The 22,769-nt window shown below is 42.0% G+C and overlaps 1 protein-coding gene across 1 annotated transcript in view; it reads right to left on the bottom strand.

The window, feature by feature from the left end:
- LOC127580588 (cilia- and flagella-associated protein 54) overlaps positions 1–22,769 on the bottom strand; it is a 61,329-nt gene that overhangs the window by 4,571 nt on the left and 33,989 nt on the right. The window contains exons 11-16 of the mRNA XM_052034175.1: positions 13,135–13,230; positions 11,886–11,998; positions 11,677–11,800; positions 10,988–11,082; positions 4,650–4,787; positions 1,390–1,540 (exon numbers count right to left, since the gene is read on the bottom strand). Coding sequence (XP_051890135.1) covers positions 1,390–1,540; positions 4,650–4,787; positions 10,988–11,082; positions 11,677–11,800; positions 11,886–11,998; positions 13,135–13,230 — 717 coding nt within the window. The remainder of the gene's footprint in view (positions 1–1,389; positions 1,541–4,649; positions 4,788–10,987; positions 11,083–11,676; positions 11,801–11,885; positions 11,999–13,134; positions 13,231–22,769) is intronic.

Below are 22,769 nucleotides of genomic sequence, written 5' to 3'. Positions count from 1 at the left end.
CAGAGTCTATTGAGGTAGTACAGGTAAAAACAATAACAGTACAGAGTAAAGTGCCACAGCTACAGAGAAAGTGCAGTGCAATAAGGTGCAAGGTCACAACTATGTAGATTGTGAGGTCAGAGTCCATCTCATTGTATAAGGGAACCGTTCAATAGTCTTATCACAGTGAAAAACTTGTCTTGCATACAGATCGTACAGGTCAATTCATTACACAGTGCAGTTACATTGAGTTAGTACAGAGTCTATTGAGGTAGTACAAGTAAAAACAATAACAGTACAGAGTAAAGTGTCACAGCTACAGAGATAGTGCAGTGCAATAGGGTGCAAGGTCACAACAAGGTAGATTGTGAGGTCAGAGTCCATCTCATTGTATAAGGGAACCGTTCAATAGTCTTATCACAGTGGGGTAGAAGCTGTCCTTAAGTCTGGTGGTCTGTGCCCTCAGGCTCCTGTATCTTCTACCTGATGGAAGAGGAGAGAAGAGAGAATGACCCGGGTGGGTGGGGTCTTTGATTATGCTGGCTGCTTCACCAAGACAGTGAGAGGTAAAGACAGAGTCCAAGGAGGGGAGGCTGGTGTCCGTGATGCACTGGGCTGTGTCCACAACTCTCTGCAGTTTCATCTACATTATTCACATTAACTCATGATATAATGTTCTGCATACTAACTACCAGTGAGTAAAGATGATCTGAAGTCACTAAACAAAAGCAAAAAACTTCCTCAAACCTTCCTCAATCAATATTTCATTTTTGATTTTAACCTAATTTACAAATCTTCTATTATACTTTCTGGCAAAATCTTAGCAAGTCTCAGCGGAAACTCTTCACGCCAATTGGTTAAAGAGCCTCATTCTTCCTCCCTGCTCAAAGATAATGCAGGTGAACTGCAAAGGGCACAGTGCTGAATCAAATATCCTCTGCGAAAACCTCCAGTCAAAAGTCTGAGCAATCTCAGTCAGCAGATGTCAGCAAAATGGACAATGAGTGGCATTCCTTCACCACTGACCTCAAAATCTGGGCCATCACACCAATCAACTACCAAATACTTCACAAAGTATGTAACAAGGGAGAATAAGGAAGTTCTCCCATACAGCATGACCAAAACTTCGTTCCTAATGAACATCACTAAAAACAAATCATCTGCTTGTTATCACACAGCTTATGTGAGACCTGCCTGAGCTTCTGACATGAGAATTTCAAAAGCACTTTGAGGCAAGAAATTGCATGCTCATCTCCTGAAGTTGTAAAAAGCACAACATAAAACCGTCCATTTTTCTTTCACTTATTATTATATTTCTAAATGTAAAAATATATCATTGTATTTATCGTTCAGTGAGCAATAAAAGTCTCACTTCATCATCTGTTTGTATCCCCTGATAGTGTCCAATACCTGACTTTTTCTTGGATTTCATACTCGAATCAGCCAGGTTTTCCAGCGCCCCAGCTGAGTACAGTACGACATCTACCATCAGCACAGGGTCAATGTGGCCTATGTTGCACCAATGAGCCACTTCTTGAAGAATGTACAGGATATGGATCCACTGAAAACAAAACAAAAATAAATGTATATTTATCATAGGTATGAATAGTCAAGTAACCACCTGAGTAATGTAAAGCAAAGATAACATGCACTAAAAAGAATATAAGTATAATTTATTTTATTTTTATTACGTAAGTATTGTTTGTGTTCTCAGAAAAATAGCTAATACAAGCATGGGAAAAGAATCTGAAGGTATTCTACATGCACTATGAATACCAGATGTTATCAAGGGCTGGAACACAGATTCATATCCACATTCACCCCGTTATCCCATATATTATGTTTCAATCTCAGCTGCAGCACTGAAGCCTAAATGTGTTCCCACATTAAAAAGGATTGGGGGGGGGGGGAGGGGTGGTTGAAATCACATAGAAAAAATAAATATGCTGAGCCAATATGACAGACAGAGAAATCAAGTGACCCGAAACTGTAGAATTCAGTATCAAGTCCAGAAGGCTGCAATGTGCCCAGACACAAGATGAGGTGCTGTTTCTCAAGCTCGTGTTATTCCATGCCGACCTTTTTGCCCATCTATACTAATCCCAATTGCCCTTATTAGGACCATATCCTTCTACGTTATGCCTATTTAAGTGCCTGTTTAAATGCCTCTTAAGTGTAGTAATTGTATCAAATTCCACTACCTACCCTGACAGCGAGTTCCAGATATCAACCACTCTGTGCAAAAAAAAAAGCTTACTCCTCAGATCCCCTTTAAAATTTTTTCCCCAAGATTTAAACCTATGTCCTCTTGTTTTTGATTTCCCTATCATGGATACCTAGAAGAAGGATTTTGACTATCTACCCTATCTATGCCTCTCATAAGTTATTTACCTCTATCAGGTCATCCCCTGAGCCTCCTTCGCTCCAGGGAAAACAAGCCCAGCCTATCCAACCTCTCCCCATAACTAAAGTCCTCCAAACCCAGGCAATATCCTGGTGAATAAAAACAGAAAACACTGGAAATACTCATGCATTCTGAATGGTCAGGCTGCATCTGTGGGAAGAGAAACAGAGATAATATTTGATGTGGAAGACCCTTTGTCCATTGACCTGAAACATTAGTTCTGTTTCTCTTCCCGCAGATGCAGCCTGACCTGCCGAGTACTTCCAGCATTATCTAGTTTTATTTTAGATTTCCAGCACCTGGAGTTTTGTTTTCATTTTCCTGGTGAATCTCCTCTGCATTCATTCCAGCACAATCACACCCTTCATATAGTGTGGTGACCAGAACTGCACTCTATACTCCGGTTAATGAGAATAGGTTACGGAGAAAATTAGTGGGGGAATTGGATTGCTCTGCAAGCTGACATACACTTGATGGGCTGAATAGCCCCCTTCTCTGTCATAAGGAAGTATGGAGCCAAACCAAAGTTGGCTACAGGGAAAAAACACTCCTGGCTTCTGTGAAAAAGAAACACAGAGGATACCAGATCTACAACAAAAGCCATGTTGTCACACTAAATATACCTGAGCAAAGCCATGACATTCTCATGTTTGAAAAGGCCACTCAGGAGTAGCCCTGAAACGCTCATTGCAGTTGGTCTCAATACTTATGGTGGCTTGCTTTATGAACATGTGAACCATAGGAGCAGCAGAGGGTTTCTCAGCCCCTCAAACCTGCTCCACCATTTAGTAATATTATAGATGATGATGACTACATGCTTCACACTCTCTCTATTGTGACTGTTTACCTCTTAACACCAAAGTTTCGGATTAGGACTAGGATGCTGTGGTCAGATCAACAAATAGTTTTTTTTTTATCTACAGTGTGGTAATAGGCCCTTCCAGCCCAACGAGTCCGCGCCGCCCATTTTAAACCCATATTAACCTCCCCATACGTCTTTAGAATGTGGGAGGAAACCGGAGCACCCGGAGGAAACCCACGCAGACACGGGAGAACGTACAAACTCCTTACAGACAGCAACGGGAATCGAACCCCGATCGCTGGCGCTGTAACAGCGTCGCGCTAACCACTACACTACCGTGCCGCCCCAAGTTAAGGACTTGGGTAGAGAATCGGGCTCAACTCTGCAGATGGAAATTTGTGGACTCTGGGGATCTAAGGACCAAGGACACAGTAATTTGGGCTTCAAAGGATTGGAGGAGGATCAGGGCCTCATCAGTCTGAGGGTCAAGCCTTGGACAAATGGAGGTCAAAGACCCAGGGCATTAAAGCTGCCAGGGGATTATGCAATCTGGGGAGCAGGATGGTGATCAATACTGTAGGTTATAAAGACATGAGGGATATTTCTGGGTTTGACTTTGGTGGGGTCTCAAGTCCACCAATGTATTCTGAAAGCATGTTTGTCCTGGGAATGGCCAACAACAGGTTAATTTACCCGTGTGTGCTCCAATAACATTTTTGTACAGAGAATGGTTTTGTTTGATGTGCAATTCAGGCCAATAAGTGCCTTACTGAATTTCCAAATTGCACAAAATAACCCAGAAGTGGACATAATCATGTTTCACTCTGTCCAACGCACAGCACATGAGAAAAACATGACGTGAAACTAATTTCTGAGCCAATGTGTTGGAAACATTCAACAGATAAAATACATCTTTGGAGAGAGAAACAAAAAGTTAAGGTTTCAGGCCATTGCTTGCACTCCAGCAGGTTCTGTCATCACTGAATATTGAATCCCTCAACTCGGCCACATTCCTGGGCACTCGGAGCTGACTCTTCGTCCAACTCTTTATGTTCAGCTGAATCTACTCCTCGCCCCATTACTTTGCTGCAATCATTCACAACCTTCCTTGCCGCTTTTTCTGTTCCTTTACATGTATTACCACTTGTTTGCCTTCAATCATAATTCGTCTATTTTTTAAATTTAATCACTCCTGGCTCCCACTGCATCACCACTGTTAACCACACACTCCACTCTTCCACAACATAATAATTAATTAAAAAGTTGTATAATATCTAACAACTTCCAGTACTGATGAAAGGTTACCAACCAGAAATGTTAAATCTGTTTCTCTCTCCATGGATGCCACCTGACCTGTTGAATTATTTCCAAAATTTTCTCTATTATTTCAGATTTCCAGCTTCTGCAGTGTTTCCTATGGTTATGATTCACACAATCAAACAGAAAGTTAATAAATATACATACCTTCTCAAAGCCATCCACCTTCTTTAGATATTTGATGGAACCACTCGCCTTACAGATGTCTCTCTGCAGAACAGCCTTGCACTTCTGCCACAGGAAAAGAAATGCATCCACAACCATGTCTACATCTGGAACAGTAGCCTAGAAATGGATCCAAAAAAAAACCTTCAGTGTGGTTTGATTTACTTTTGACATTGTTTCTTCTTTGATTTGGCATGTTGGTTTGAATTAATGGTGAAGTGCACCGAACACCTCTCCACCTTGAGGCTTCTTTGCTTATGCTACCAATTGATACAAACACATTGGTAACAAACTTCACTGAACGAAGCCTCTTTCCTTTCTGAGACATTGCCATGTTATCTTAACCTACAACAGAACTGCAGATAAAAGCTACTCCTTAAAGGAATGAGGCAGCAAACCTACAATACACCACTATGTATGGCTAAACCATTGTGGTTCAAATGCCATGCTGCTGTAACATAACTTAGTGTGGCCCATGGTATTGTGAGATGGTTCATGGAAAAGACAGCCAGCACTACACGTTTTACCATGGATGCAGATGGACTGTGTATTTTTATTTAAGCTGCCTTCAGCCTCCCAGACAATCTCGACCTACCGCAATTCGCCTACCACCGAAACAGGTCTATGGCAGACATCATCTCCCTGGCCCTACACTCATCTCTGGAGCATCTGGACAGTAAAGACACTTATGTTAGACTATTGTTTATTGACTACAGCTCTGCAATATTGACTATCATTCCAAGCAAACTCATCTCAAAAATCCTAAACTTGGGACTCAATATCTCCCTTTGCATCTGGATCCTTGACTTCCCGACCAACAGACAGCAATCAGTGAGGATAAGCAGCAACACCTCCGCCACAATTATTCCCAACACTGGTACCCCACAAGTCTGTATCCTCAGCCCCCAACTCTACTCCCTATGCACTCATGACTGTGTGGCCAGATTTTGCTCTAACTCCATCCACAAGTTTCAGATGATACCACCGTAGTGGGCCGTATCTCAAATAATGTTGAGTCAGGATACAGGAAGGAGGTAGACAGCCTAGTGACATGGTGTCATGACAACAACCTTCCTCTCAAAGTCAGCCAAACAAAAGAGCTGGTCATTGACTTCAAGAAGGGGGATGGTGCACATACTCCTGTTTACATCAACGATGCCAAGGTTGAGAGGATTGAAAGTTTCAAGTTCCTAGGAGTGAACATCACCAATAGCCTGTCCTGGTCCAACCACATTGACACCACGGCCAAGAAAGCTCACCAGTGCCTCTACTTCCTCAGAAGGCTGAAGAAATTTGGCATGTCCTTCTTGATCCTCACCAATTTTTACCGATGCACCATAGAAAGCATCCTATCCAGATGCATCACGGCCTGGTATGGCAACTGCTCTGCCCATGACTGCAAGAAACTTCAGAGAGTTGTGGAGTTAGCTCCGCACATCATGGAAACCTTCCCCTTCATAGACTCTGTCTATGCTTCTCGCTCCCTCGGTAAAGCAGCCAACATAATCGAAGATCCCACTCACCCGAGACATTCTTTCTTCTCCCCCTTCCCATCGGGCAGAAGATACAAAAGCCTGAAAGCACGTCCCACCAGGCTCAAGGACAGCTTCTATCCTGCCGTTATAAGACTATTGAATGGTCCCCTTGTATGATAAGATGGACTCTTGACCTCACGATCCACCTTGTTGTGACCTTGCATCTTATTGTCTACCTGCACTGCACTTGCTCTGTACTGTACCACTTTACTTTGCACTCTTATTGTTTTACCTTGCACTACCTCAATGCACTGTGTAATGAATTGATCTGTATGGATGACATGCAAGACAAATTTTTTTTTACTGTACCTCGGTATGTGACAATAACAAACCAATTTACATTGATAACATTATCTTTTGACTTGTTCCATTCTCTTCCTCTGCTGTTCTTTTAAAACTATGTTCTTGCCTCACTTCAGTGCTTTTGTTTGTGCAGCTATGCCCATCTATGAGGCAGCATTTCACCCAATGTGAAACAAGAGTAAAATGAGGTCTTGGGTAGTTATAATATCACAAGATCACAAGATCACAAGACAAGGGAGCAGAAGCAGGCCATTCGGCCCATCGAGTCTGCTCCAAGGAAAGGGAAATAGAAATGAGAAATGGGGAATGGGGGAAGAAAAAAAAACTATTCTAATCCCAATTACCGGCCTTATCCCCATATCCCTTGATATCCTGACTATTTAGATATCTATCTATCTCCTCCTTGAACGCCCCCACTGATCTGGCTTCCACTGCTGTACGTGGCAAGGTGTTCCACAAATTCACCACCCTCTGGCTAAAGAAATTTCTCCTCATCTCTGCTTTGAAACTGTACCCTCTAATTCTAAGATTGTGCCCTCTGGTCCTGGACTCACCCACCAAGGGAAACAGCCCAGCCACATCTACTCTGTCCTTTCCTATCAACATTTTAAATGTCACTATGAGGTCCCCTCTCATTCTTCTGTACTCCAGCGAGTACAGTCCAAGAGCCGACAAACGTTCCTCATACTTAAGCCCTTTCATTCCTGGAATCATTCTCGTAAATCTCCTCTGAACCCTCTCCAACGTCAACACATCCCTCCTAAGATGTGGGGCCCAAAACGGCGCACAATATTCCAAATGAGGCCTTACTAGTGCCCCGTAGAGCCTCATCAACATTTCCTTACTTTTATACACTATACCTCTCGAAATGAATGCCAACATAGCATTCGCTTTCTTTACCACCGATCCGACCTGGTGGTTAACCTTTAAGGTATCCTGCACGAGTACCCCCAAGTCCCTTTGTACTTCCGTGCTTTGGATTTTCTCTCCTCCTAGATAATAATCTGCCCGCTTATTTCTGCTTCCAAAGTGTACAACTGCACATTTCCCTACATTGAATCTCATCTGCCATTTCCTTGCCCATTCTCCTAAACTGTCTAGGTCCCTCTGCAACCTTCCTATCTCTTCAATACTCCCTACTCCTCCCCCTATCTTGGTGTCATCCGCAAACTTAGCCACGAAACCATTTATTCCATCATCCAAATCGTTAATGTACAAGGTAAAAAGGAGAGGTCCCAACACCGACCCCTGCGGCACACCACTAGTAACCGGTAACCAGCCAGAACGAGATCCTTTTATTTCCACTCTTTGCTTCCTGTCAACCAGCCAATGCTCCACCCATTCTGTTATCCTACCCGTAATTCCATGACCTCTCATCTTATTAATCAGTCTCTTGTGAGGCACCTTATCAAAGGCCTTTTGAAAGTCTAAATACACAATATCTACCGCCTCTCCCTTATCCACCTTGCCTGCGATTTCTTCAAAAAACTCCAATAGGTTGGTCAGGCAGGATCTTCCCTTCACAAAACCATGTTGGCTAGGACCTATCCTGCCCTGCGCCTCTAGCTATTCCGTAACCCCGTCTTTGAGGATAGATTCCAATAACTTTCCCACCACTGACGTCAGACTAATAGGTCTGTAATTTCCTTTATGCTGCCTCCCTCCTTTCTTATACAATGGAACTACATTTGCGACCCTCCAGTCCTCCGGAACCACGCCTGAATCTATCGATTTCTGGAAAATAATCGCCAATGCCTCCGCTATCTCTAAAGCCACCTCCTTCAGAACCCAGGGATGCACCTCATCCGGTCCGGGAGACTTATCAGTCTTTAGTCCATTTAGTTTTCCTAGCACCTTCTCCCTAGTAATCTTAACTGAACTCAATTCCATTTCGTGAGACTCCTGACTAACCGGCACATTGCTGATGTCCTCCATGGTGAAAACCGATGCAAAATATTCATTCAATTCCTCTGCCATCTCTCTATCGTCCATTATAATAGCTCCTGCACCGTTATCAATTGGTCCTATATCAACCCGTGTCTCTCTTTTACACCTTATGTATTTAAAAAAACTCTTAGTATCCTTTCGAATGTTATCCGCCAACTTCCTTTCATAATTCCTCTTTTCTTTCCTAATGACCTTCTTAGTTTCTCTCTGCAGGTTTTTAAAAGCTTCCCAGTCCTCTGTTTTGCCACTAATTTTTGCTTCTTTGTACGCTGCCCCTTTTGCTTTTATTTTAGCCTTCACCTCTCTCGTTATCCACATTTGTGCCTTTTTTCCATTAAAAACCTTTTTTCTTGGAATATATCTATCCTGCAATTTCCTTATTTCCTGTAGAAATTCCTTCCATTTCTCCTCTGCCGTCCCTCCAGCCAGCTTACTCTTCCAATCAATTAGGGCCAACTCCTCTCTCATACCATTGTAATTTCCTTTGTTCCACTGAAATATCGATACACCAGTTACCAGTTTCTCCTTCTCAAACTTGAAACTGAACTCAATCATATTGTGATCATTGGTTCCCAGTGGTTCCTTTACCTTTCGTTCCCTAATCACCTCCGGTTCATTACACAGCACCCGATCCAAAACAGCCGATCCCCTGGTGGGCTCTTCAACAAGTTGCTTTAGAAAAACGTCCCTTAGACATTCCACAAGCTCCCTCTCCTGAGTACTACCACCATTCTGGATTTCCCAGTCCACTTTCATGTTAAAATCCCCCATAATTATCTTCACATTGTCACTCTGGCATGCTCATTAAAATAACAAAAAACATGGAAATTGGAAACTTTCTATTTATTTTTAACACCCATCCCAAGTTATTCATTATAAAAACAGAAAATGCTGAAAATTCTCAGCAGGTCAGGCCGCACCTGTGGAAAGAGAAACAGAGCTGATGTTTCAGGTTGAAGACCCTCTGTCAGAACTGGGAAGGAGACAAAAGGCATTTGTTAAGCTGCAGGGCGGGTGGGGGAGCAGATGGATGTTTCTGACGGGGTAAAACCAGGGTAAATCTGGGATAAGCTGAAAACAAGGTTATCTGGTCAATGAGCATTTAGAGAGTGAGAACAGAACATAGACATTGTTCTTCAAGTCATTCATTGTTTATTACAATGGTGACTACATATATAGCATACATTAAAATAGATTTTAACAATTCTTTCAATTGCACATAAATGCTTCATCCCTTACTAAAGTGTAATCACAAAATAACAGAATAATACATGGAAGGAAGCCAACAAAAAGCAAGTCACCTTAAATCTATACCTTCTGGTGTAGATTTAAGCTGCACCCACTCACGTGTAAGCAGTTTATTTATTCCATCAACATATGACCTTATACAAGTCAAACAAATCTCCCCTTAGCCTTCCCTGTGCTAAAGAGAACAGCAGCAATTTTGCTCATTCTGTAACTGTAATCTATCATTCCTCTAACATTCGTAGCAAATCTCCTGTGTACAACCTCCAGCGCCTTTTCTAAAGTCTGGCGCCCAGAATGGACACATTTTCATCACCGTACATTGGATCGAACTGGGTTTAAATACAGGCAATAGCTTAACTTCCTGGCTTTTGTATTCCACTCCTCTCTTTCTAAAACCCAGAATCGGGAGCAAGAATGCACTTAACTCAAATTAAACCTACACTCAGGTGGCTTATTATAGAAGGCAGTTTTGTAACCTTCACACACGTAAATTGACCAAGATTCAGATTTCAGTATGCCATAAGGAACAAACAGGAAATTTAAATGAACTTTTACGACCAGCTATGAGCTGGAAGGAATGCAGGAATCAGACGTACTGAGTCACAAACATGATATGCTTATGCTAGAGAGGGTGCAGGGAACGTTCATTAGGATGTGGCCTGGAGTGGACCATCACTTCTGGGAAAACATTAGTAAGGCTGGGTTCGTTTTCCCTGCAGCAAAGGAGGCTGCGGGGTGATCTGATACAGGTATATAAAATTATGAGATGGATTGACAAGGTAGATAATAAAATCTTTTTCCCATGGTGGGGAGTGTCAAAGATAAGTAGGCATAGGCTTAAGGTTAGAGGTAGGAGGTTTAAGAGGGGATTTAAGGGGGAATCTCTTTTCATACAGATGTTTGGTTAGAGTCTGGAATGTGTTGCCTGAAGAGGTGGTGGAGCCAGATACTCTCAGAGACAAAGTAAGCAAGTACTTAAATCAAATTACTGAGACAAAGTACTTAAATCACCAAAGAGTAGAAGGCTATGGACCTAATACAGGTAAATGGGATTAGTGTAGGTAGGTACAATGGGCAGCATTGATATGGTGGGCCAAAGGGCCTGTTTCTGTGCTCATATGTGCTCATGTTCATATAACCACCAAATGGATGTATTTATATTAGTATGTTTCATTCACTGCTTCCAGCATAATGATGGTTCCTTAAAACTCCAGACTTCTCAGAAAATAAAATCATTGATGCTGTCATGGATTCCCAAAATGGTTCATAACATTTTGACACACATACCTGAAATGGAGTACAGGTATACACAAACATTCTTTCTGCTAGTATCACAAGGTCATCACACAAATTGGTAGCCCCGCTAGGTTGAAGTGATCCTCCTGTAAGAAACAAGCAAATTTATGCTGATAGTAGCAGAATGATTAGGTTATTGGTTATGTAATCCAGAGGCCCGGACTAAAAATCCTGAGACAGGCATTCAAATCCCCAGCTAGGGAATTTAAATTCGGTTAAATAAAGTTGGAATTGATAAGCCAGTATTAGTAATCAGTATCAGGAAACAATTGTATTTTTGTAAAAATTCATTTGATTTACTAATATTCCTCAGAGAAAGAAATCTGTTTTCTGGATGTGATTCTGGTCTCTTGACTTTAATTGCCCTCTGAAATGGCTCAGTCCTCAATGACAACAAAATGGTTCACAACCATCTTCTTGGGGACAACAAATATGGATCCTGTCAGCATTGTCCATAACCCATGAATAAACAACATATGTTATTATCTGTAGATTTGCTGTGATTACATCTTCAAAGGAGATGGCATCAGTCATTGAAATACTGTACATCTGCAGTAGATGAATTTAGTTTCCTTTCCCCTTTTCCACAATTCTGAAGCCCTTGTGATCCACCATTTTCATTTGGTAATTATGGCCAAAGTGAAGGGCTTTTTGGCCTGCTGACCCTGAAGATTGCATACCTATTGCACAGTTTTCTCCCGTAGGAAGACCATGCTTGGACTTGCGAGATGAAACAAATGGTTCCATAGCAACAAGTAGATCCAAATCCAATTCAAAACTCTTCCAAGCCAGATTATCATGTTTCTGAAAAAGACAAACAAAAGATGCAACTTTAAAAGAAATACATTTATCAGTTTATTGTTGGCATTGTTCATCCACCAGGACTTACCCTTAAGAGAGTGAGAAGTGGTGCAATGATAGTATCAAATATATCCAAGTACTCAAAGCAGAATGCAGCCTTGGCAAACCTCACAACAGCCTCTACAGATACACCATCTTCACCTACAAACATGATTCAAGAGAGAGAGAAATATTACACAGGCATTTATAATATTTTGCATTCATTCCTGGGTGCATCGTTGCTTATCCATTGTTCCAATTATCCAGTGATAAATTGAATTGCAGGGCCAGATGGCCTACTCCTGCTCCTATGCTCCAGGTTAGAGGGGTTATAGCACAGAAGAAAGTCATTAAGCCAAATGAGAACTGTAAGCACTACCCAATTAGACTCACTTCAGATTTTTCTCCACTGCCCTAAACATTTCAAGTCACTATCCAATTCCCTTTTTAACATTAATACTGAATCCACTTCAATGTTTACAGTGGTGAATTCCATAATGAATTCATTGTTTTTCCTCATGTCAGCTTTAGATCTGTTGCTAGTTGATTTAAATCTGAGTCTTCTGGTTATTAACCATACCTCCACTGGAAACAGTTTATCCTTAATGATCTTCATTACCAACACTCATTCCCAAGCCACCAACTCCATTCCTCACTGTCGTCACTGCACGATGTGGAATCAGACTGATTACAACATTGGCATCTCATTTCTCCAAGGTCACACCCTGTCTCTGTAACCTACACTAGCTTTACAGTTATCCATGACCTCTGTGCTCCTCCAAATTTGGCTTTATGCTTAGAAATGAGTTTCTCTGCCTCACACTGAGTGTAATGCCTTCAGTTGTTTCGGTTCAAAGCTCTGGATTTCCCTCCATAAACCTCATTTTTACTCTACCCCCATTTCCTCCTTTGAGGCATTCTTTAAAACCTACTTCTTTGAACCAATTTTTTGGACATACCTCTTACCACCTCCTCATGCGGCTCAGCATCATTGTTAAGCAAAGGTCTTGGGCAGTACCTTAAGATGTTTTCCTGTGCTGAAAGTGCTACATAACTAAGAGTTGCTGTCATTGTTGTTTCTGTCATCTATCCTCTTCATACATGGTGTACATAACTGCAGCTTTCTATTGGGCTTGCCATACGGACGAGAAGGATTGTGAGCATAGTTGTAACATGGTTGGCATGGACTCGTTGGGCTGAAGGGCCTGTATCCATGCTATATCGCTCTACGACTCTTTCTCTCACCAAATTCTTTATCATGTAGAGAAGGATAACAAATTCAGAACAGGAGATCTTACCATTAGCTGCAAGCTCTATGAGGGAACTCGATGGCTTTATTCCACCAACTGGATCAGTGCAGGCAGCAGAACTGAGTTGAGTATTACCACCACCACCTAAAATAAAGCAAGTTTCAATATTGTTACCATCATAACAGTAGTTGTATATATTCCATAATCAAACATTCATTATAATGATTATTTCCCCAAGACAATCAGGCCCTTAAAAGCTGGACTGGAAACACACAGTTTTTTCTCCTGGTGTTATCAGTGCACAGTTATCTGTTGCAAACCTCATGCAACAGCGTATGTGCATTTTAAAGCTTACTAAATTAACCATAGAACCATAGAACAATACAGCACAATACAAGCCCTTTGGCTCACAATGTTGTGCCGATCTTTAAACCACTCTCTGGGTGAAAAACCTCCCTCTGGTATCTCCCTTGAACTTCCCACCCATTACCTTAAAGCCATGCCCTCTTGTATTGAGCATTGGTGCCCTGGGAAAGAGGCCCTGGCTGTCCACTCTATCTATTCCTCTCAATATCTTGTATACCTCTATCATGTCTCCCCTCATCCTCCTCCTCCTCTCCAATGAGTAAAGTCCTAGCTCCATTAGTCTCACCTCATAATCCATACTCTTTAATCCAGGCAGCATCCTGGTAACTCTCCTCTGCACCCTTTCCAATGCTTCCACATCCTTCCTATAATGAGGCGACCAGAATTGGACATAGTACTCCAAGTGTGGTCTGACCAGAGTTTTGTAGAGCTGCATCATTACCTTGCGGCTCTTAAACTCGATCCCACGACTAATGAAAGCTAACATCCCTAAGCTTTCTTAACTACCCTATCCACCTGTGAGGCAACTTTCACTTGAATGATTGTCAGTAAATTAATACTGGGCAGTTGTACAACTGACTTTGAGGTAATTGACATCAGGGTTCTACTTCTTAGAAAAGATAGGCATCACAATAAAGTTAGTTTTCCCCAACATTTAACTGTGCGGGCTTGATTACTAAAACACACCACTTTAGGAAGTCATTGTGAGAGCTTGCATTGTCCTGGCCAAAGTTAATTCTTTGCAGGCAATGGAGTTAAGTCCCAGGTTGAGTAACATGAACATCAATATCTCAGTGAATGAGGTCAAAAGGAAAGGAAACATTAGGAGAGATGTGTCATTCTGCAACACAGGCATGCACATGAGAATGTTTGGCCAAACACTGGGAAACTTTGATGTTCAAAGGGGTCTCATACACAAGTCACTAAAAGCTAACATGAACGTGACTTAAAGAACTTAGCGCAGAATAAATCCTTACATTTATCGGAAAGAGTCCAATGGTCAAAATCAGCCTATCAAAGATTCCATTTCACGAGGATATATAGAATTTTCTGTGCCCTCATGCAATTGGACATAACAGTGCTTCACCCCATCGTTGAGCACTGTTTAGACACTGGCTTAAGAATCAGAGCTTTATCTGTAATTATTAAAGTAAATATCTTGACACTTGTTTTTCAATAATATATGATCTCCTCTCCATGTTGTGAAGACTGAATCATGCAAATATGTCTTATTCAACATAAATTATGACTTGAATCTTAAAAATAAGAACCTCCTATACAGTACCACTGCCCATCATAATTGAGAATGTTACAAATTCTTTGTTTCACATGGAATTTCATGTTTTAGCAAAAGTGCTTTGTTCAACAGAAAGTATAAAAATAATTTTAAAAAGATATCAAAATAAAAGGTTTTCCTTTGGTTATCTTTAAGAAAATGATAATAGATAAATTAAACATTGCATGGTGGATAATTCATTTTGTAAACAAAGGTGTCCACAAATTTTCCTTCCTTTATTATCCAATCTCCCACATCATGGTGTTCCCCATAATAGCTGCAGCCAGGCTGCTGGATGACTACTCCTTTCAAAGCCATGTGCAGGGCACCCACGATGAACACTTGCCTTGGGAGGTCTAACTTCCAATTGTTACATTCTATCAAGAGAGTGATGACAATCTTGGAAAGCTGGCTCTGGTGAACAGGCAAGGCATTGCCCGAGAGCCTATGGTGAAGGAGAAATTATGGCATCCTGAGAGAGAACAAGACTTTCAAACTCTACAAGAGACTGGGCAGTCAATGCTGATCTACTGCAATACAGATCACAACCCTATTATGATAATGTTCAGATCTCTAACAACCGTGGCAAACACTTCTGCACTCCTGCAAAACATTAGACTTCTTACATTAGTCTTAAAACAGCCGTCTGCCCCCGATAGTTGCAATCTGGTCAAATTTTTTTTAAAATTTTATTTACAGTGTGGTAACAGGCCCTTCCGGCCCAACGAGTCCACACCCCCCATTTTAAACCCCCAAATTAACCTAACCGTACGTCTTTAGAACATGGGAGGAAACCGGAGCACCCGGAGGAAACCCACGCAGACATGGGAGAACGTACAAACTACTTACAGACAGCGACGGGAATCGAACCCCGATCACTGGCGCTGTAATAGCGTCGCGCTAACCGCTACGCTACCGTGCTGACCTGAGTGAGATACCTCCCTATTCCCACTGAACAGCAGTCTGCTCATGCTGGAGATCACGTTGCTGCTGGTTGACCAGTTCTGATGGCACAAGGCTGAGACTCCATGATGGCACAAAGTCTTTGAATGGCCACATCCTGTGCCTTCATAAGAGTAGAAACCTGAACCATCAGCTGGCATGCTACCAAACTGTTGCTTGCAGCTGGTGTAGAAATATGTGCCACCTCCGAAGTAGATAGAATGCTCTCCTAGCTCCAACATGATATCCTGAAAGACCCAAGCCACGGGTTCTCGGCATTTCATGCATTCAGTATGACAGGCTGAACAGTGTTTCACTATACATCCCAACTAGCCTGCTGGGGAAAGCTTCCCTCTTATAGGTCTCATTTAATTCCTCCATAGCAGTGTTACTGTGTAGTCACCCTCAAGCAAACCAGCAGGATAGAATTCTTTTCCCTGATACTAATGCCACACGTGGTGCCAGTGGCCGAGCTGATGCTCAGGAGGGAAATGACACCAGGATGGGGAGCACTCTTCCTCAACCACATCAGCTGCTTACACATTTCTCAGGAATATGAGTATTGCGGGCAAGGCCAGCATTTATTGGCCATCTTTAATTGCCTTTCAACCACTGCGCTCCCTCTGGTGAAGGTATTCTCAGAAAGATACCGAGGGGTGAGTTCTAGGATTTGCAGTCAGTTACAATGAAGGAATTGCTGTATATTGCTAAATCAGGATGGTATGCAACAAAGGATGGACCAGTCAAGTATTCCCATTAGACTGCTGCCCTTATCCTTCTTGGTGCAGAGGTCATGGATTGTCCAAGGTAGTGTCAGAGTGGCTGAGACGAGTAATTGCAATGCAGATTGTAGATTACATGACAGAGATGGAGGAAATTGATCTTTAGAGTGCAAGGTAGCCATTTTGCCCTGGATGGTACTATACTTCTTCAGTGTTGTTGGTGCCGCACTTGTAGGTGGTGAAAAGATTCAGGGGTGTCAGAAGACGAGTCACTCACCGTAGCATACCCAGCTTCTGGGCTGTTCTTATAGCCACAGCATGTGTGTCTAGTCCAGTTGAATTTCTGACCAATGGTGAACCTCTAAGAACATTGATTGTGGGAGATTTCACAATGATCATTCAACTGAACGTTATGGAGAGGCAGTTAGACTCTCTATTGTTAGAGATGACAAATGGATTTTTAAAGCACAAAAGTGGACTTGCTGCTTATCAGACCATCCTTGAATGTTATCTACATCTTGCTGCATGCAGATATGGGCTGCTCCATTTGGTGAGGAGCTGTGAATGGAAATAAATATTGTGCAGTCATCAGTGATCTTAGGATGGAAGGAAGATCATTGATGAAGCACCTGAAGATGGTTGGGTCTGGAAAGTGCTCTGAGGAAGTCCTGCAACAATGTGCTGGGGCGGGGGTTTGAAATTATCTCCAACAACCATCTTCCTTTGTGCAGGGTATGACTCCAACCATTCTGGTGTTCATCCCTTGATTACCATTGACTTCAGTTTTACTTGATGCCAAATTCAATCAAATGTTACCTTAACATAATGGGCATTCACTCTCACTCACCTGGAACTCAGCTCTGGTCTGTATTTGGATCAAAGCTGCAATGGATTCTGGAACCAAGTGGTCCTGACAAAACCCATACTAGGTGAGCAGCTTATTGGACAGAAAGTGAAACTTTCAATAACATTTTCCATCACTTTTTGATAAATGAGATTGGCAAGCAATTAATTTTTTGTTTGTCCAGTTTTTTTTAATGAACAGGACACATCTGGGCTATTTTCCACATTGTCACGTAAATGCCAGCATTGTAACTGTACAAGAACAACCTTAGCCAGAGATGCAGCTAGCTCTCGAGCAAAATTCTTCAATACAACAGCCGGAATGTTCTGGTCCCAATGCTCCCATTTCTTGATGCTGTATGGAGTTGATCAATGTGGTTCAAGGCTTGCTTCTGGGTGCTGGTTTCAGGAGAACTGTGATGGTCGCTTCAATCAATACTGCTGTGATGCCACATGAGAGTGGTGAGAACAATCCCATGTGTTGGTTCACTCACTATCTGCTGCAGACCCTGCGAGTCAAGTACGCGTTTCAGAACTCAACCAGCAGTGTTGCTACCAAAGCAGTCCTGCATGATGCAGAGAGACCAGAGTACATGATGTTCCCTTGCTATTCTCAGTGCATATTGTTCAGCAAGAAGGAGCACTGAAGGTGGATGGTAGGTGGAGGATTCCTTTCTCATGTTTGACACGATTCCATCAGCCTTTGCAGAATCAAAGTTCAAGACTCATAAGGCTCCACCCTTTCACCTGTACACCATTATTCTGGCCTCTCTGGTCAGTGTGTGGGACAGGATACAACAAAGGACTGCAATGGAGTTTGGCACATTGTCTGTAAGGTAAGATTCAAAGTTATCTTTCAACAGTCATGGGACAGCTCTCAATTTGGACACCCATCTCCAGACCCTTTCAATGTGGACAGAGCTGGGAGCAACATAGCCACATCTGAAATCAGTGCCCAGGTTGATGCCAGACGGTCTGTCAAATGTTATACCTTTTCTTCTTTGCATAGTATTTATGACACAACTGAGTGGTTTACTAAACTGTTGGCGAGGACAACCAAGTCAAATGCTTTGCATTGGGTCTGGAATCACATAGAGGCCACACTGGGCAAGGAAGCAGATTTTCTCTACTGAAGGGCAGTGGTGAATGAGGTAGGTTTTTAATGACAATCCAGTAGTTTTGTGTTAATCATTTTTAAGATCAGTTGTTTTAGTTCCAGATTATTAATCTAAATTGATAATTAAGATATTTTGGTGGGATTTGAATTTATTTCTCTGGACTTTTAATCCAGACTTCTAAGTTAATGATCTGGTAGTTCAACTACTATGCTGCCACCTACTCTGCTCTGCACTAGTGGAGTTTCTCTCTGATTAGTCTGCATGGCAGTGATGGTCATATTCCACGTAAAAGCTCTTTACAAAGTGGAGTGATGCGAGAGAAGCCAGAGGTATCTGTGTACTATTAAGATGATACATCTGCTTTGCATGGGACTCAGTTGCTCTAATTCCGATCAGTAAGATAACATTCAAGACCAAAAGAGCATCCTCCTGTCGAAAGTGACACAGGTTGCTTGGCACAAAGGAGCAAACTAGTTGTGTGGACTCATTTTAGGTCAGTTGATGAATGTCATTTCCTGAATGTCAGTGTGTGTGGAGGAGAGTGGGAAAGAGGCAGTCCGTGCGTAAATGGGAGATCTGGTTTGTCAGTGAGCATAGGAAAATATGAGCTGTTACCTGAGTATTCGTAGTTTTGCAGTTTAAGGTGGCAGATTTCAGTGGCACAGTGGGTTTAAAAGTATCTTCTTGATATGCACAGCCCCATGCTTCCGGAGATGCCACTCATGCTGCCATCTCCTGCATAATGCCCCAGATAGTCTGCTGTAACTGCTGGCACTAAGGACTTCACACCGATCCTGTATACTCTCCATAACAATAGCAAGGCTGTGAGGGGAGGGGGCTAGTTCTTCTCGTCTCTGGCCTCTGGCTCAATTGTTTTCTGCTGAACACCATGCACAGAAGTGAGGTGTGAGAGAGTTTCCTGCAACTGCACAAAATTCTATTGCAGATATTGTATAGGACATGCTACTCTCCAAGGAACTGCAAAGATAAAAATACACCTGCATTTGGGATCATGATTGAAGATGCCATGTTTAAAACCAGGGCTTTAGTGTCCAATTCCGGAGCAAATCTATTTCCAGACCTATGGAATTCCATGTGTTTAATTCTTACGATTAAAACCCAACGGCATCAGAAGATAATGACAACAGAAAATACTGGAAATATTCTGAAGGTGAGGCAGTAGCTCTCAAAAGAGAAACCAAATTATTGCAGGTTGAACATTATGAAATTTAAAATGTGTTACCTCAAACTTTTCCTCTCGACCTGAAACTTAAATTCTGTTACTTTTCACTGATACTACCAGACCTGATGAATATTTCCAGAGTTTTCAGTTTTTGTTTTCATTTTAGCATCTCCAGTATTTTCCTTTTGAGGTATCTTGAGTAGCTCAGTTAGTACTAGTAGCAGTTACTGGAGTATCAATGCTGAGCAAACAATCACGTCGTCTCGAAAGGAAGAAGGTTATGGGTTCAAGCCCACTTAAGGGACTTCAGTAAAAAAAAATGTACACCAACAATCCAATGAAGAATCAAAAGAGTTGCCTTTCAGATCAGAACTTAAACCTGCATCATCAAGTCGATCCTTTTACGCAGTTTTAATAAAGGACAAGGGAATTATCATACTTCCTGTTCATTCTACAAACAATGTGACAGAATAAAACAAAATGATATGGTCTTCATCACACAGTGAGCTCCAGCAATGTACTACTGGCCATCATTTTTCCCATATTACAACAGTGACTATTTTTTTAAAAATACTTCATTTCCTGTAATGCACATCAGGATATACTAAGAATGATGTATAAGATTTAATATAAACACAAGTTGTTTTCCCTTCCACTCAAATCCAAGCTTTTTTTAACTATAATTGCTCACCAGCAACTTTAAAGAGAGGGTAAAAACCTCAACAAAAGTTGATTCTGTTCCCTCCACATCCAAAAATAACATTTTTAAAATATAAAGGTAGAATGGTTATGCCACAGTTAATGTCAATGCCACACAGCTCCAGAGACCCAGGTTTGATCCAGACCTCGGGTAGTATCTCCGCAGGGTTTGCACATTCTCTCTGCGATTGTGTAGGCTTCCTCCAGGTACCCAAGTTTTCTCCCACATCCCAAAGATGTGCTGGCAGCTTACTTTGCTCCTGTAAATTCTCACTTAGTATAGGTTAATGGCAAGAAGAATCAAAAGGAAGATGAAGGGCAAGTTTGAAGGAGAATGAATACGAGGAATGCAGGGAAAAATGTTATGAGGGGAAAGGACTAATGGGATTGCCCCACTGTAAGGCAGTATGGACCATTGAGCTGAATGGCCTCCTTCTGTATTGTTCCAAGGACCAGAAAAACTAAAGCAGAAATAGGCCATATAGCCCCTTGATGCTACCCTGCTGGTTAATAAATCAAGGCTGATCCTGCGTTCACTTGCCCTTTTGCTGTTCAATCCCCAAAATGCTTTAATTCCCTTAATGCCCAAAATATATTGATTTCAACCATAAATATACTCAACAGATGATCAGCGCTTCTGAGATAAAGAATGCCAAGTGTTACAACGCTTCATCTCAGTTGGAAACACCTAACAATTATTCCGAGACTATAACCCCTAGTTCTAGGTGTTCCAGCAGGAGGAAACAGTCTCTCAGCTCTGCTCCATTAAATCAGTTCAGAACCTTCTATGTCTGAATGAGGTCATCTCAAATTATCCTAAACTTGAGTGAACAAGGAGAAGACTTCCTCAATCTCTTTTTGCAGGACGTCAACCTCATCCCACAAATCAATATAGTCCATCTTCCAAACCATTATTTAGGTATGGAGATCAAAATCATACACAGTTATCCAAACCTCAGCAAGGCTTTGTTCCCTATATACTCCAAACTGGTAGCAACGAGATCAACATTTCTCATTAAAAGCATCAAATTTTTTTTTAAAAAATCCACGTCATCTGGACTGACCTACTTAGAAATCCCAAAGATATGGGGGTTCATTCTCCTCTAGTCTTCAACTGGGTTTTGCCTTTCTCTGATACAAGCAAGAAGGAAAATTGAGTCTAACTTACCTGTTCACTCACCCAGAGGTATCTGCGAAATACTGGGGCTTCTTTGCATGTGTAAGTAGAACTGTGGCTAAAGCAGGAGGAAGCTGATAAAAATATTTTCAGGAGGCATTTCCTTCATTCAATGGCCCACCAGGAGAGAGGTAACAGACAAACCCAGTCATAGAGTCAGAGAGTCATACAGCACAGAAACAGGCTCTTTAGCCCAACTCATCCATGCCAACCAAGATGTCCATCTAAGTGATATTTGCCTGCATTTGACTAATATTCCTCTAAATCCTTCCTATCCATACACCTGTCCAAGTGTATTTTAAATGCTGCTATTGTACCTGCCTCAACCACTTCCTCTGGTAGCTCGCTCCATATACATACCACCCTGTGTGAAAAAGTTGCCACTCAGGTTCCTATTAAATCTTTACCCACTCACCTTAAAACCTATGCTCTGGTTCTTGATTCCCCAACCTGGGGAAAAGACCATGCATTCACGCCATCTATGCCCCTCATGATTTTATACACCTCTGCGCGATCACCTCTCAGTCTCGTATGTTCTAAGAAAGCCTGCCCAACCTCTTCCTATAACCCAGTTAAGCCCAGGTAACATCCTCATAAACCTCCTCTGCACTCTTTCCAGCTAAATGGCATCTTTCCTATTGCAGGGTGACACAATACTCAAAGTGCAGCCTCACCAACGTCTCCTACAACTGCAACATAACATCCCAACTCTAATAGTCAATGCCCTGACTGATGAAGGCCATCGTGCCAAAAGCCTTCTTCATCACGCTGTCTACTTATGATGCCACTTTCAGGGAACTATATACTTGTAATCCTAGGTTCCTCTGTTCTACAACACTCCCCAGGACCCCACCATTCACTGTACAAGTCCTACCCTGGTTTGACTTCCCAAAATGCAACAGCTCGCATTTATCCAAATTAAACACCATTTGCCATTCCTTGGCCCACTCACCCAGCTGATCAAGATCGCACAGTAATTCCTAATAACCTTATTCACTGTCTATGACACCATCTATTTTTGGGTCATCTGCAAACTTACTAACCATGCCTTGTATGTTCTCATCGAAATCATTGATGAAGATGACAAATAACAATGGGCCCAACACTGACCCTCTGAGGCACGTTACTAGTCACGGGTCTCCATTCTGATAAACAATCTCCACCATACCCTTTGCTTCCTGTCATAAGCCGATTCTGTGTCCAATTAACCAGCTCTCCTTGGATCCCGTGCGATCTAACCATCCAGAGCAGCCTACCGTGTGGAACCTTATCAAAGGCCTTGCTGAAGTCCATATAGACTACATCCACCACCCTGCCCTCATCAACTTTCCTGGTTTCTTCTTCAAAAAACTCAATC

Source organism: Pristis pectinata, chromosome 19 (genome assembly GCF_009764475.1).
Source record: "Pristis pectinata isolate sPriPec2 chromosome 19, sPriPec2.1.pri, whole genome shotgun sequence".
NCBI classification, from domain to species: domain Eukaryota; kingdom Metazoa; phylum Chordata; class Chondrichthyes; order Rhinopristiformes; family Pristidae; genus Pristis; species Pristis pectinata.
This window is presented reverse-complemented; position numbering and strand designations above follow the sequence as displayed.